General features: G+C 54.7%; 1 protein-coding gene across 1 annotated transcript; it reads right to left on the bottom strand.

Moving 5' to 3' along the window:
- Positions 1-115: 115 nt before the first annotated feature.
- LOC113992474 (ankyrin repeat domain-containing protein 26-like) lies at positions 116-10,003 on the bottom strand. Its single transcript, XM_027729777.2, has 13 exons — positions 9,137-10,003; positions 8,605-8,719; positions 8,186-8,359; positions 7,991-8,097; positions 7,195-7,285; positions 6,763-6,938; positions 6,500-6,593; positions 5,753-6,034; positions 5,259-5,494; positions 3,454-3,586; positions 1,966-2,247; positions 1,033-1,268; positions 116-356 (listed from the first exon to the last, which is right to left on the bottom strand). The coding sequence occupies exons 1-13, from the start codon at positions 9,352-9,354 to the stop codon at positions 155-157; spliced, it is 2,346 nt and encodes a 781-aa protein (XP_027585578.2). The 5' UTR covers positions 9,355-10,003; the 3' UTR covers positions 116-154.
- Positions 10,004-10,418: the final 415 nt, after the last annotated feature.

Below are 10,418 nucleotides of genomic sequence, written 5' to 3'. Positions count from 1 at the left end.
TTAGGTGGGAGGTTCCTGTGCCACAGAGCTCTTGCCCACAGTTTCTCTTGGAAAAGAATGGAGTTCCACAGCTCATTGCTTCCATTTCAACCTTTTTTGGCCTTTGACCACTCTGGAAAATCTGTACCAACCTGATGAGCAGAAGTCTTGGGCTTTACCACAGGTGTCTGGGTGGTGTTCTGAGAGCCAGACTTCTGCTCAGTCCCAAACTGAGGCCAACATGTCCCAGGCCAGGTGAATCCAGAAGTGGACTTGCAGCCAGAACTCCGCTGACAGCGCTGCTTGTGACCACAGATCTGCTTCTGTGGCGCTCCAAAAAGAGCTTGGTGTTCGCCACTGCAAGTCTCTCAGTAGCTCTGAAACATTCACAAGCACACACAGAGTCATCTTTGGCAGGAAGGCTTTCGCAAAGTTCCCCTCCACAGCCTTGGCTACTACTCGACTTCTAAAAGCCAAGGGCATGAAGAGCGTCCAAACCCAGCACATCCTTTGATCTGAGCTTGTTCACAGGGCCTGTTTCTAAGAAATCACACCAAGTGCAAGGAGCAGCCAGTGGCACCTCCAGAAGAACTCTGGGCCACCCTGGCCTTCTCAAGGAAAGCTCAACCCTCAGACCCGCTGCCAAAACAGAAGCCAAGAAAGAGCCGCCTTATTTTGGATTCACAGAATCCAACTCTCTTCTCCCAGAGGCCTCTCCTTATTCAAACAGGAAAGGGCACAAGATTCATCTTCTCTGTCACCCACGGGATGAGGAGAGGAGAGACTGGCAAAAAGACTGCCTGCTAAAACAACCTCAACTTGAAAAGACACCAATAATGCCAGAGTGGTGCTGCTGTGGGGTTACTGCTGGAACTCTAAAGAGAAAGGAAGACAGGTCTGAGGAAGGGAAGGGTCTGAAGGAACGTTCCCCACAAAGATGCCACGTTCTGCTGTCACACCTGATGCTGGCCAGATGCAGAAAAGGGATTTCCAAGGAAAATGCAGGAGGAAAAAGGAGTCTGTTCTTACCAGTCCAAAAAAGCAGGGACTTACCTTTCCAGTTTCTTGGTGAGGCTTTTTCTTCTTTGGGCTTCCACCAGATACAGCTCTTTGTACTTGTCCACTTCTGCCTGGGTGGATTCCTTTTGAAAAGGTCTTTCTGCTTGGTTGCTTTTTGTCCTTCCCAGTGCACGTTCCAGATCTCTAATTCTGTCTTCTAACTGTTTTTTCAGTGACTCCACATGACTGCTTCTGATTTCTTCTAAGGTGTCCTGGTGGGCTGCCTGTGCCTGAAGGAGACAGTGCACCTTCAACCACCACAAGAAAAAGAGAGCTCTGCCCAGCACAAAATTGCACCCACCCACTTTCAAGGGCCCAGCCTTACTCAGAGAGGCGGCTCTGCCTCCTCACTCCCAGCAGCAACCAAGGCAGAACCCAGGAGCTGCCAGGGCAAACAATTCTTTGCAGTGGGAAAGAAGCCCAAATGAGCACTCTGCTTCAAAGCTACTAATGAAGAGACACTGGGTCTGTAGGACAGGGCATGTCCAAAGGGATTCTTCAAAGACAAGAAGAGCTTCCACCTCCACCTCCACCCCCTCCCTCCCATCCCTGGAATTTCAGTGACTCCTTTTCTGAGCACTTTCACCCCCTCCAAGGACAAAGCAGCACCTGTAGGTCTGGCCATGACAGCTGCAAGTTGCCAAACCCATCCAAGGATGAGCAGTGAGAAGCAGAGCAGCGCACAGAGATCCCCCCAAGCACTGCAAAGTGGGAATCTGCCTTGGGCAGCCTTTGCATTCAGGGACCTGCCGCCACATTCCACACCCATGACTGCACTCCTGCCCAACCAGATTGCCTTCTGCCACTGCCTTCAGCAAAGACAGAAGCTAACCCACAGAATACAGGAGCAAAAGAAAAAGACCAAACACCATGGCCACAAGAGAAGTTTAGGAAGTGCCTGTGGACACTGGGGAGAAATTCACTTACTTGCAAAAACTCATTGACTTCTTGGAGTTTTTGTCTTATTTCCTGGTCTGCTTGTTCTTCCACCTCTCTTTTGCACTGTTCGAGTTGGCTGCGATCCACCACGTTGGTCTCCAAATGATGGTGGAGTTTTGCCAGCTCTTCTTGCAGCTGGCATTTGTCCAGGGCCAGGTTCTCGCACTCCCCACGCAGGGCAGACAGCTCTTCTTGCAAAGCCTGATTTTTGGCCTCCAGCTGCGTGCACTGTTCACGTTCCCTGTCCAACTGCTGGGAAAGTTCAGCAACCTGCAGACAGAAAATAAAAAAAGGAACTCAGCGTGGTGTAAAGGCAGTGAATTCCTGGAAAACCTCAAAAGGGGGTGCCCAGGGAGACTTTATTCATCATCTGCTGGCTCAGGACTAGACACAAAGTGCAACCAGGCTTTTCTTTTCCAGCAAGAACAGCTTTCCCATCATTTCTCATAGGATTCCTCAGCTTCCCAGCCTTTTGGAGTTCCTCATGCAAAAATGCTCCAAGCTTCTGGACTCCAAAGGAATGACTGCAAAGGCAGGAAGCCATTCTACAGGGATGCCTTCAAACCCAAGCGTGGCTCTGACAGACGCCGCTTCAGCAACGGATCCGAGTGACGAGCGGAGAAGGGATGAGAGGTTCTGTGCCACTGCTGCACAGGCACAGCAGCCTCAAAAGCACTGCTGGGAACAGCCCTTCTGGCTCCCCGCCACAGGATGGGCTGAAACAGCTCCCCGTGAGCAAGAAGGGACAGATTTTCCCCTGGGAGGCCCCTGTCCTCCTTGGGCCCTGGGCAGCAACAACACTGTGGAGAAAAGCCAAACCTCAAGGGCCTCCTGCTCAGCTCGTGCCTGAGACAGGGCTCAGGGGCTGATGGTGCCCTGCCAGTGACAGCGCTGTTCCTCCCCTCTCTGCCAGGGCAGCAATTCATCTGGCACACCCAGAGGACGCTGTCACAGCCTCCCTCCAGCTGCAGCCAGGCCTGAGCTGGGCCCCACTGCTCTCAGCCCATGCACGTGATGTCCTGCCAGGACGGCAGACCTGCCCATCCCTCAGGCCCAGCCGGGGGATCTGCACTCTTGGCTGACCCCGCTCACTCTCACAGGACCTGTTCTGCTCTTCTTGCTCAGGGCCTGTGGGACGGCTCCCTGGCCCGGGAGCTCACGCACCCTGCCAGGCTGGCTGCCACTCCTGGCTTGCCCCTCCTCTGCAGGACAGCCTGGCCTCCATCAGCCCTTACACCTACTGCTTTGCCCTCAACATTTGCATCTTTCCCCAGAAGGAGAACTACCTCCAGATTAGTTCGAGTCATCTCCCACTGGAACAGCAGGAGGAGCATTAAGAAAAGCCCATCACATCCAAAATGCAGCCAAGGGGAAAAAAAAAATCATCAGCATGACAAGAAATAGAGGGAAAGCATCTCCCAGCTTTCAAAAGAAGGAACACCACAACCAAAGAGCCCCACCCAGAGAGCAGCTCACCTCTCTTTGGAATCTATCAACTTCCTTGACCTTTTCAGAATATCTCTTCTTCATTTCTTCCAGCTGGGACTGACTTCCTTTCTCTTCATTAACCCGGAGTTTCCTCCTCTCTATCCTCAGAAGCTTTTCCAGCCTGCACAGCAAATTAGTGAAGAAAACCATGAAACACAGGAAGAACCAGCCTTTCCCCCACAGTCTCACAGAAACAGCACAGACAGCATCCAAGCCTAGAATGGCTTGGCTTGGCAGGGACCTTAAAGATCATCCAGTTCCAAGCCTCCTGCTCTGGGCAGGGACACCTTCCACCAGACCAGCTTGTTCACAACCCCATCCAACCTGGCCTTGAACACTTCCAGCCATGGGGCATCCACAGCTTCTCTGGGCAACCTGTTGCAGTTCCTCACCACCCTCACAGCAACCAATTTCTTCCCAGGATCAAATCTAAACCTATTCTCTTTCCATTTGAAGCCATTCCCCCTTGTCCTCTCACTACCTGCTCTTTTAAATGCACTCTCTTCATCCTTCTTGTAGGCTCCCTTCACACCCCAAAAGGCCACAATTAGGTCACCCCAAAGCCTTCTCTTTTCCAGGCTGAAGGGTTGCAATTGTCCCAGCCTTTCCTCCTAGCAGAGGTGCTCCATCTTTCCAAGCACCTTGGTGGCCTCCTCTGGACTCAGTCCAACAGCTGGAGGTCCTTGCTGTGCTGAGGAGCCCAGAGCTGGATGCAGCCCTCCAGCTGGGCTCTCCCAAGGGCAGAGCAGAGAGGCAGAATGCCCTCCCTCCACCCGCTGGCCACGCTGCCTTGGACGCAGCCCAGGACACAATTGGCTCTCTGGGCTGCGAGCGCACATCGCCGGCTCATGTCCGGCCTCTCCTCCAGCCCAAGGGCTTCTCGGCAGGGCTGCTCTGCCCCTCTTCATCCCCCAGCCTGCACTGATACAGGGGCTGCCCTGAGCCACGGCCAGCATCTTGCACTGGCTCTGGTTAAACCATCAGCAGATTGCCATGGGCCCACTTCTCCAGCTGGTCCAGGGCCCTCTGGGTGGCATCAGCTGTGTCAACCACACCCCTCAGCTTGGTGGCAGCTGCAAATTTGCTGAGGGCACACTCCAGCCCTTCCTCTGGATCATTAGTGAAGAGATTAAAGAACACTGGGCCCAATCCAGACCCCTCAGGGACACCACTCGGCACTGATGGCCCTCAGCACTCTGAGCCATTGATCACCACCTCTGCATGGCACTGTTCACCCAATTTCTTATCCATCTAACAGTCCACGCATCCAATCCATCTCTCTCCACTTTGGAGAGAAGGATGTTGTGGGGGACTGTGTCAAAGGCTTTCCAGAATGACAGGGAGATGACATGGGTAGCCCTTGTCCACTGAGGCAGTCACTCCATCCTAGAAGGCCACCAGGTTGGTCAAGCAGCACTTGCCCTTGGGGAAGCTGTGCTGCTGCTTCCAATCACCTCCCTGTCATCCACGTGCCTTGACAGAGCTTCTAGAAGGATCTTTTCCATCACCTCCCCAGGCACAGAGGGCAGGCTGACACTTGGCAGTTCCCAGGGCCCTCCTTTCTACCCCTTCCAAAGATGGGCACAGTGGGTTTCCCTTTTTCCCCTCACCTGGGACTTCCCCTGACTGCCACGACTTTTCAAATATCAAGGAGAGGGTCTTGGCAACTCCATCAGACCCTGTTGGCCAATGGAGGGCAATAATGCTGGCCAGATGGAGAAGATGGATTTCCAAGGAAAATGCAGGAAGAAAAAGGACTCTCTTATTACCACTCCAAACAAGCACGGACTTACCTTTCCAGTTTCTTGGCAAGGCATCTTCTGGTTTTCACTTCCTCCACATACAGCTCTTTGTACATTTCCATCCCTCCCTGTGTTGCTTCTTTACGAGAAGCTCTCTCTTGTTGGGTGTTTTTGACCCTCTCCAATTCACTTTCCAGATTTCTAATCCTTTCTTCCAACTGGATTCTCACGGAATCACAATGATGGTCTCTGGTTTGTCCTAGTGGGGCCTGGTGGGCTGCCTGTGCCTGAAGGAGACAGTGCACCTTCAACCACCACAAGAAAAAGAGAGCTCTGCCCAGCACAAAATTGCACCCACCCACTTTCAAGGGCCCAGCCTGACTCAGAGAGGCGGCTCTGCCTCCTCACTCCCAGCAGCAACCAAGGCAGAACCCAGGAGCTGCCAGGGCAAACAATTCTTTGCAGTGGGAAAGAAGCCCAAATGAGCACTCTGCTTCAAAGCTCCTAATGAAGAGCCTGTGGACACTGGGGAGAAATTCACTTACTTGCAAAACGAGGCTGACCTCTTGTAGCTTTGCACTTCTTTCCTGGTCAGCTCCTTCTGCCACCTCTCCTGTACACTGTTCTCTTTGGCTGCCATCCAGCACCAAAGTCTCCAAATGATGGTGGTGTTTTGTCACCTCTTCTTGCAGCTGACATTTGCTCTTCTCCAGTTGTTCACACTTCCCAAGCAGAGTGGACAGCTCTTCTTGCAAAGCCTGGTTTAGGGCCTCGAGCTGCATGCCTGTTCCAGGCTCCATGTCCAGCTGCTGGGAAAGTTCACCACCCTGTGCACAGAGAAATAAAAGAAAAGGAAACTCAGCATGATCTAAAGGCAGTGAATTCTGGGAAAATCTCTCAAGGGGGTGGCCATGGCAACTGTATTTATCATCTACTGGAAACCAGCCTAGGAAACACTTGAAAGATTCCCCAACAGAAAGAAGAAACTTTACACCTACTTAAGAATTTGGGAGACACTTCTGGCAACAATACTTCTGGGTCCCTTGGAGCTCATGATGAAACTCCTCATTTAGAATCTAAGAATTCCTCCAGTGTCCAGCACACCAAATACCCTCAGGGCTTTTGTAGCAGCTGGGGAAAGGACCAGGCTGCTTTCTGAGCAGCCTCTGCTGAGGAGAAGGCAGAAACTGAGCTCCCCAGGCTCTCCAGGAAAACTTCATCTGACAGTTGCCCCACAGAAATAGGCAACTAGGCTCAAGAGTCACAAAAAGGCAAATTTAGCACCAGCTTACTGAGGCAGAGGCTTGCAGGGCTCTCGGAAGGGCTTCAACGCTCTCGCTTGGCTGCTGGACAGTGGCTTCCAATCTGCTGTTCTCACTTGCAAAGCTTAAGAAGAAATACAGCTCTTATTACCAGAAAAGCCAATGCCAGACAAACTGTGCTAAGGAACAGAAGCCACAGCAGAAGTGTCCTTCAAAATCCCACTGACTCTCCCCCTGTTTCCACCCAATCCCCAAAGCCACAGACCCCTCGCTTCACTGGGTTCCTCTCTTACTCTTGCGCGTCTTCTTCCAGTTGGTTCACAGTCGGATTGGTCTCACAAGATGCCAACAGGAGGTCCTGCAGTTCCAGGGAAGAAGTTACTGCCTCTCTTTTCTTGGCATCCAAAGCAGTCTTCAAGTCAGGAACACAATGCTCAGACTGAAGATGCTTTTCTTCCTCCTCCTGCAGCTGTAAAACCACGGGAAGAATCCACAGTTGTCAGGGGAGCTTTTCCAGAGAGGAGCCAGCTGCTGCTGAAGAACTCAGGTGCTGCATGTCTGTGTGCATCCCCTCTGCCCAAAGAACTGAAATCCATTCAAGTCCCTTCAAAGCTTCACTTCTACTCCCCAATGAACACACTGAACACTGTTTTGTCCGTTTTCAGGATGGAGAGGAAGCAACAGGCACCCCCAGGTTTCTCCCTGTGGGGACAGGCTTTCCATACCTCCGCGCCAGCCCTGTCCAGCTCCTCCTGCAAGCGCAGATTATCTTCCTCCAGGTGAGCCTCATGGCTTCCAGGAACCACAAGAGCACTCCTAAAGCATGCAAAATTTCATCAGAAACGTGTCTGACCCTGCATCAGTTTTCCCCTGCTTGCTCCCAAAACAGCTCTTCCCCCCTTTCCTACAAGCTCCATGAAAGCAAAGCCAAGTCCATGGAAGCATTGGAGAATTTCTCTTACAAGGGGCCTCCCTAAAGCAGCCTCAACTACCAGCTCAGGCTGTGCTGTTCAGGGCTCCTTGCACTGCTCTTCAAAGTCCCCCCACATGCGGCTGCACAAACTCCCAGGGCAAGCCCTTCGACCCCCTGACCATCTCCATGGCAGGAAGTTTTCTCCTTCTGTGCTCGGAGCCCCTCGTGTCCCCTGGGACAGTGTTGCTTCTCTTTCCCCCAACGCTTCCCTTCAGAGCACTGAACGCCCCAACTCTGCCGTGCCTTAAACCCCCCTGGCCTGCAGAGCAGCCACGCTGCTGAGCTACTGGCAAGTTTCCCCGGGGCTCTGGCTCTGGGTGGGGAGAGGGCACCACAGACAAGGCTTTCTTGCAGACCTCAGCGGGCAAAGGACGAGAGCCCCTGAGGTACGAGAGCAGCCAAGGGCAGACCTGCATTTACCAGTCCCACGGGGAACTGCTTCCACGGGGCTGCTCCTTCTTTTGCCCAGCTCATTGCCACGCCCCTCGTCTGGGTCACACTTGCAGACTACCCAGAACACCCGGGGGCTGTTTTGACAAAGCCCTCACCTTTCCCCCTGGGCTTGAGCAGGCCTGTCAGCTGCTTTGTTCACAAGGCACTCCAGAATCTCCTCGTGCTGTTGCAAGGCTGCAAGTTTCAAGGGGGTAAATCCCCACTAAAAGGAGAAAGAATCCCCATTAGAAAGACACAGACAAGCTCTGCAGCTCTTGGAAAGAGCAGCTTTAGCCCCGTGCCAAGGTTACCTGGTTCTGAGCATCACTGTTGGCATGATGCTCCAGTAACAGCCCTGCTACAGCTGTGTTTTTAGAGAGCACAGCCAGGTGAAGGGCAGTGTTGCCGTCAGCGTCTGCCAGATTGGGGTCGGCACCGTGTTCCAGCAGAACAGCAACACATTCTTCCTGCTCCTGCTGCACTGCCTGGCAACAACACACCAAAAGGGAAAGGCTTCCAACTTTTCCATCCCCCTCTCTCACAACTCCCTCAGCTCCTGAGTGCTGCCATAGAAGACCATCTGCAAAGATCAGCTAACAGAGGCTGTGCCCTGCCCATTGCAATAGGCGTGTTTCTATGGCCCTGCCCTGCAAGGAATCCTGCCAGACACCTCCCCTTTAACACCCCAGCACTGAGCCCCACCTCCAAGCTCAGAAGGCATTGCACACACCTTCATCAGGGCCGTTCTCTTGAAGCTGTCAGCGAGGTTGGGCTGGCTGTTCTTTCTTAGCAGATATCTGACGACATCTGCATGGCCATTGGCTGAAGCCAGATGCAGAGGTGTCCTAAAAATTAAACGGACGCTCTTAACCCAGACAGACAAAGGACGAGCCCAAGCTGTGTCTGTACCCAGCACCCTGGGGACCCTGCCCGGACTCTGCTGCTGCTGCTGCTGCTGCTGCTGCTGCTGCAACCCTGCCCTGATGAGCCAGAGGGCAGAAGAGAACAAGTGAGGGCTGAGCAGCTGCAGAACAGCCCTGCAGAGAGAGCACGGCCAAGGGGCAGGTGGGCAAGACGCGTTTGCAACAGCGCTGGAGCCCGGCCGGCAGCTCCGAGCAGTGAAAAGCTCAAGAGTTCCCTGTCCCAGCTGACAGGGCAAATGTCACTTTTCAAGCCTTGTTCCTAAGAGAGGGCTGCCGAGGACTACTGCAGCTTGGCTCAGGAGCAGCCAAGGTGTGCCATCAGCGTGGCCCAGAACTCACCGCATCTCCTGGTCTGGCCTGTCGATGCCGACTACCTTGACGTACCAGCGCCAGCGCCTCAGCCAGCCCAGGTCACCGCGGGCGGCCGCGCGGTGCAGCCTGCCCAGCCCCTGCTCCCGGAGCTGGGAGGCGCTGCTGGAGCTGGTGGCAGCCCAGGGCTGCCCACTGGGGCTGCTGGAGGGCGACTGCCGTCGCTTCTTGCTCAGAAGCCACGGCATGGCCCTGCTTGGAGCTCCCAGCAGCAGGAAGGGCAAGAAGGCCCCGGCGGGCTGCCGGGAGCCAAGTGGGGATGAGGAATGGGACGGGGCGAGGTTTAGGGGGAGGGTGACAAAGGGGACGAGAAGAAGGACGGGCACAGGGTATGAAGCACAAGGCAGACGAGGTCGCCCTGCGCAGTGGTCGTGGCCTGCAGCTGCCAAGACGGCGATGCAGGCGCGCAATGCTCCCCGAGCGGGATGTGCTGCTGCTCCCCGAGAGGCTCCAGCAGCTCTGAGCGCCGGCTGCGGGCACCAACAAAGCCGTGCCCGACTGGCGCCTGTGGCGTCACAATGGCTGGTGGAAGGCTCAGCACGTCAGCGTGGGGTGTGACAGAGGCCACGGGGCAGGGTGGGGCCGGGCGGGACAGGGCAGGGCGGGGCAGGTGTGAGGGCGGCCCTGCTGGGCCTTGTGGGAAGGAGGCGGCCTGGGCCTTGTGAGGGCGGCCGGCGGGAGTGGGCACTGCCCCGCCTCAGGGCGCCCCGGGGCAGGGCCCGGGACGCTCCCACCGGGCCGCAGGCTGCGGTAGGCGCTGGAGCAGCTCCCGCATCACCCGCTCTGGCTTTTTGCTTCAGCCTGGAGCCGGGCTGCCTCTGGACACACTGCCATCAAATGAGGCTCAGGACGAAGTGGGGCCACCACAGCTCTCAAGAAACGCCCACCCAGCGCTCCAAGCCTGCCAGGCCAGAGTTCCAGGACAATTCCCCAACTCCTTTGTCTTGTCCCTCTTGAAGAGCAGACACCTCACCCCCCTTCCCCTCACAACTGCTCTCTCCTGCTGCTTTGCCAGATGCCAACAGTGAATTTCTGCTCTGCTGCTCCACCAGCCAACGGGCAGCACACAGCAGGGCAGGAAGAAACTTTCAAACACATCTTGTCCCACTTTGTCTCGATGACAACACCAACTGAAAGATCAGAGGTTCTGCACCAGCTTTCTCAGCAGAGGGACACTACAATGGACCACAAACAGGCTGAAGAAATTTCCCTTTTTTTCTGCAGGCTACAAACCAGTCTGCTTCCCACAGGA

Source organism: Pipra filicauda, unplaced genomic scaffold (assembly GCF_003945595.2).
Source record: "Pipra filicauda isolate LSUMZ 115617 unplaced genomic scaffold, ASM394559v2 scaffold847_size67191_pilon, whole genome shotgun sequence".
Lineage (NCBI taxonomy): Eukaryota > Metazoa > Chordata > Aves > Passeriformes > Pipridae > Pipra > Pipra filicauda.
The sequence above is the reverse complement of the archived record's forward strand: the minus strand, read 5'-3'. Positions and strand labels throughout refer to the sequence as shown.